Below are 5,565 nucleotides of genomic sequence, written 5' to 3'. Positions count from 1 at the left end.
CGGTGCTGCATGTTGGCCCTGTCCTTAGACATGGCTGCCACAGCTTCCTCATGGGTAGCGAACTCCACATCGGCCTCACCCGTCACTCTGCCATCAGGCCCAATCTCAATGTGCACTCTCACAGGGTTGAGTGGTGAGAAGAAATTGTAGATGTCGTTCTCGGTGGCTTTGTAGGGTAGGCCCCGCATGTGGACACAGTGGCCGGTGGTACTCTGTACTGTGAACTCACCATCTCCATATCTGTGGTCGTACATGCCGGAGAGACAGTAGCTGAGGTCTCTCCCAAATAGGTCGGTGGTGAAGCCGTAGCCATCGCTGAGGCCGCTATACTCCTCATAGCCCCCATAGCCAGCACTATAAGCCCCGGAGCGCATCCTCTCCAGGCCTGCCTGCTTCACGATGCCAATATACCTCCGTGCAGTGCCGGGACGGTCATAGGGCCCGGGCCGTTGCACAGACATGAACTTCAGGGGTGGGTCTGAGTATGACCTCACCTCCTCTTGGCTGCTCTTGAACACTTCGATGTACCTGTGCCTGATCCTCTCCTTGTGCTTCCCGAGTGCCTTCTCAGCCAGCTCCTGCGAGGCGAACTGCACAAAGGCCTCACCTGTGATCTTGCCCTTGGGGTCCACAGGCAGTGTGATCCCGTTTGGCACGATCTCCAACCCTGAGAAAAACTGCACGATCTCTTCCTTTGTGCATCCAAATGGGAGACCCCGGAGCCGCACAAAGCCGTCGTTGGCGGTGTTGGCGCTGTTGGGACCTCTGTGCTTCAACACCCAATCCATCACGGTTCTGTGAGACTTGAACACCTCGATGTACCGGTGCCCCATGCTTTCCCTGTCTTTTTTCAGGGCCATTTTGACATCATCTTCGGACTCGAGTTCAACAAAAGCCTCACCACTCTGCCTGCCTTCTCTAGTGTAAATGAAATGGACACCTGCCACCCCATCACGAATTGTGCAGTCGGAGAGAAAGTTCTGCACGTCCTCAATTGAGCAGGACCAGGGCAGCCCACGGAGCTTGACCACATAGCCTTCACCTCCCTCAGGGCCCAGCATTGTGAGCACTTGGCCGGGCAGTTGCTAGACAAGCTTGGGCGCAGCTGTGTGGCTGTAAGAAAGCAAAAACTACTTTACATGATTTTACTTTTAATAGGCATGACAAAAATAAGAAAGAAGCAACGGAACTTAGTGAAACAGCAAGAAACAGCCAGGCCCAGCACCTGGAGTCCTACAACATTCTCCACGTCAAGGCAGAAAGATCCCTAGACATGGTTTAGAGGTCAGCCTGGGCAACAGAGCACATTGTCTCAAAAGAAAAAAAAATATTAAGGAAAGAAAACAAATATATTTCAGAGCTGAGAGGCAATGCCAAGTCATTCAACAATGGTGTTTGAATTGTACATATACAATATATGCTACCTTATATGTATAATTTTCCTAGTTATGGTACACATAACTAAGACAAAATATCTGACATCTAAAGTTAAAGGAGAAAAGGTTTATTTTGCTCACAGTTTGTAAAGGTTTCAGTTTATAATTGGCTGGTTCCAAGGCAGTGTGTCACAATGGACAGGTGTCACAGAGGATAAATGGTTCATGGTGGGCAGAAGTACCCAAGAAAGTGAGGGACTTTAGCAGCTTTTTTCAGCTCCTTTTATATTGTATCTAGTTTACCAAGAGTAGAGCAGCGTAAAATCAACTAGTAGACTGATTTAGTAATCACCCATCCTTAATTCTAGCACTGTTAATCCTGTTAATACCATGAATCAATCATGCATTCTAGATTCAGTCACCTCTGAAAAAGCCCCACCTATGACTGCATGAGGCATTAGGGGGATGTTTTGCTACAAGCCATAACATTCTGGCCCTATCCCCAAGACTAATGTACATACCCTTCTGCAAAAAGCATTTAGTCCATCTCCAAGAGTTGTCAATGTCCTAACAGTTCCAGCATTGCTGAAAAGTCCAAGTCTGAAGTCTCCCCTGAGATTTAAGGCAAACTCTCAGCTGTGAGCTCTTGTACAAATGAAAAGATACAATGGCACAAGATAAATACTACTATTCCAAAAGGTACACATAGGAGGATAGAAAGGGCAGGATCAAAACAAGTTTAAAATCCAGAAGGGCAAACATTAAGTCCTGTAGTTCCATGTCCAGAATCTGAGACAATCTGTGGTAGGATGTGAACTGCAAAGGACATGGGTGGCTGCACCCCTACAGCACCGCAGATAGTTGCAACTCCCTGACTTCTTTCTTGGGCCAGTTTTACTCCCTCCTTGCAGCTTTCCTCAGATGATCCATGTTGCTGGCTTCTCCCACCTTCTAGGGTGTCCACAGCAGCTTTGTCTTCACACTCACTGCTTCACACACTGCCCTCTCAGTCAGTAGCACACTGCCTGGCCTTACTCCTGGGTCTTCTGAAATCTGGGTAGAAGCCCTCCTGATCCTACAACTCTTACATCCTACATGCACTTAAAAACAACATCACATCCATGATGCCAAGGTCTGCTGCCAGCTGGAGCAGTAGCCAGGCTTCCTTCTCTCTTGACTGTAGGAGTTGAGTGCCTATGAACCAAATCCCAAGAGACAATTTCCTAGTCCACCACCATTCTGGAACATAGTGCTCTGGGGCTCTCTTTTCAAAGAAGTCTTTCACCTTTGCAACTCTGAGGTGCAAAGGTTGGATTCTTGTTGGTTCTTGTGATGTCCTCAGGCTATCTTTTCTGTTGCCTTCTCCTGAAATACATTTCTTTTCTTTGTTTAAGACAGGATCTCACTTTGTTCAGGCTGACCTTGAACTCACTATGTAGCCCAGGCTAGCCTCAAACTCGTGTTGATCCTCCTACCTCTGTGTTTTGAGTGCTGGGATAAAAGGTGTGCACACCACACCCAGCCTTTGCTTTTTCTTGCTAGTCTTTTCAGTGTCCAATTTCTCCTCTGTTTCATCTTTGCAGGTCACAATTTTACTGTAGCTTCCTTTCCAGCCAAACTCTCAATGTTTTGCATCACTCTCCTGGGCTTTTTGCTTTTGATTCTCCACATCAATCTTGTTAAAAGACTCCAACAGTAGCCATGCCACTGCCTCAACATTAAAGTGTCTTGATTTCTTCTATCATTAATTAGCCCACTGCCCTTCATCTCAGTCTGAGGCAAAGTCTCTGGACAGGAGCAAAATAAATGCAGACAAACTTTCGGCCAAGGTATATTACACATTGCCTGGAGTCCAACATCAAGTGCAGTCTTTCTTCTCAGCAGAAACCTCCTGAGGCTGGTCTTTACCAGAAGGATTTATAACAGCTTTCTGGTCTTCTGAGCTCAGACCAGAATCTTCTATCAAGCACAGCCAAAGGCATTCAAACTCCACTTTTTATGTGGCATCTTGTTCTTAAACTGCATGGGCAGGTATAGTCACAGCAATGACCCCACTCCTGGTACCAAAATTCTGTTTTGGTTACTTTTCTGTCATTGCAGAGACAAAATAACAGACACCCAAAGTTAAAGGAGGAAAGGTTTATTATAGCTTACAATTTAGAAAGGTTTCAGTACATAATTGGATGGCTCCAAATATTTAGACACAAGCCATAACAAAAATTCATAATATATTCAAAATATGTATCAGAAAGGAGACAAGAATAAACTACCACAATAACATTAGTTGTGTAGATTGTTTGACTATAGGGGACTTCTTCCTTTTTCCACATTTTCTATAATGTACTTTTATAACTTTCATAATTAAAATAATTCCTAGGTAAATGACAATATTCTGACTAGATAAGTCACAAAACATAACTTGAAGCAGCTTTATTTAGGACCATTGGTTTCACAAATATTTGTGAAGTGCCTCTGTCAAGAAAGATCATCCAGGGCCGGGGATTTAGCTCAGTGGTTTCACTGCCTGCCTGGCAAGCACAAGGGCCCAAGTTCAATCCCCAGTACCTAAAAAAAAAAAAAAAAAGAGCATCCTGGGCTAGGGATGTAGCTCAGTGGTTCTGCCTCCTGTTTCACAAGCAGAAGGTCCCAAATTCAATCCCTGATACCAAAAAGGAAAACAAAACAAAAAAAGAAAGAGCATCCTAACCATGTATTGGTGCAAATTTCCTATGATAAGTGTTATCATTATGTATCTCTAAAATGTACCAATAAAGGATTTGTTAGAGAAAGAAAGCAAGAAAGACAAATATACTGAAGGTGGATGTTCTGTCAACACTTGCCCTTTCATAACTAGAATGTTTACTAAGCTGTTTTGGGGGAGGTAGAAGCCCACTCCTAAACACGGTGTTGAAGGAAAAAGACACAGTCATGAAGTTGAAGCAATGTTTTGAAACTACCAAGTATGTCTTTTTCTCCAAAAATTTACCTAATCTCTGTCTCCCTGCTGAGGTAAAACTACTCTTTCCCTGTCTTGCTGCCTGAATTTGTCCATATTCTTATCCTTGCATGAATCCCATATTAGTATTGTTGGCTCAGTTCTTCCCCTCTAGGCTCTGAGCTCATGAGGACAGGGTTCAAACCTCAGGTGACTTTCCAGCTCTGTTTCCACTGTTGTGCTTGGAATAGATAGCTGCCCACATAATGTTATTAAACCCAACAAAAGAAGCAACAAAAATTCAAAAATGCAGTAAGGATATTTGAAAGACATATGGCTATGGATACTGAATATTTCAAGTAGCCAGTCTTCACACAGACTGAATTAGTGTGTTTCCATCACATTCAAATATAAGATCTTGAGATAATATATTATTGTCTCATTAAAATGTAAAAACATTACACAATACAAAAATATAATAAATTGCTAACACCTGGCATCCACATATTCTCTTTGTGTGACCCTCACTACCTTCACCCTCCTACTAGCAGCTCAAGCTGTAAACCTCAAACGTACTATTTTCACCAATAAGTTATCTGACATTCCCCCTAGATTGTTGGTATGCAGGTTCTTGGACTAAAATGGCAGCATCAGACTTGGTAGAGCTATCAGAGTATTTGCTGATTTCAATCTTCTGTTATTAAAAATTAGTAAACACTTCCTTCTCATAAGACAGCAGACAGCTTAAAAGTCTGCAAAATAATCCCTATCAGCAGCAGTAGCGACACAATAGCAATTTCCCTATGGCAAATAAATGTTTGCAAACTAATGATATGACACTCTTATAGAGTTTCTCAAGTCTTTAGACACTCTTCCAGACAGAAAAGCAAAAAAGGTCCTTTCTTTTCAGCTATCCTGGGTTTTGAGTGGTGGGTCTGTATTGAAATAATTGGCCTGCTTTGTTAGAAATGTGGTAACCCAAAATTTTAAGGCAAAACATAGTAACCCAACATTTAGGGCAGGGTCAGGTGATCCTTTGGGTATGATTTAGAGATACAGATTTTTTTTTTTCAGATTAGTTTGGTAGAGATAAATCTAAAATTGTCAAAAGTTGTACACATCTGTTGAAGAAAAAGAAGACAAAGAAGAGGGGTGGGGGACCATGAGGAAGGAAGGAGGAGAAGAAGAAGCAGGAGGAGGAGGAGAAGGAGGAGGAGGAGGAGGAGAAAAAAAAGGAAGGAGGAAGAAGGAGAG

The 5,565-nt window shown here is 43.3% G+C and overlaps 1 protein-coding gene across 1 annotated transcript; it reads right to left on the bottom strand.

Annotated features, from left to right (window-relative positions):
* Positions 1-5: 5 nt before the first annotated feature.
* LOC104859344 (heterogeneous nuclear ribonucleoprotein F) lies at positions 6-1,322 on the bottom strand (the record flags this gene model as incomplete). The annotated part of the gene is made up of 1 exon (XM_019206875.2): positions 6-1,322. A coding segment is annotated over exon 1 (1,056 nt), but the record flags the coding sequence as incomplete, so codon positions are not given.
* Between the last annotated feature and the right edge of the window lie 4,243 nt (positions 1,323-5,565).

This window comes from Fukomys damarensis, unplaced genomic scaffold (genome assembly GCF_012274545.1).
Source record: "Fukomys damarensis isolate Sample0158 unplaced genomic scaffold, DMR_v1.0_HiC HiC_scaffold_32, whole genome shotgun sequence".
NCBI lineage: Eukaryota > Metazoa > Chordata > Mammalia > Rodentia > Bathyergidae > Fukomys > Fukomys damarensis.
Note: the sequence above shows the minus strand (reverse complement) of the source record. Positions and strands in the feature narration are given on the sequence as shown.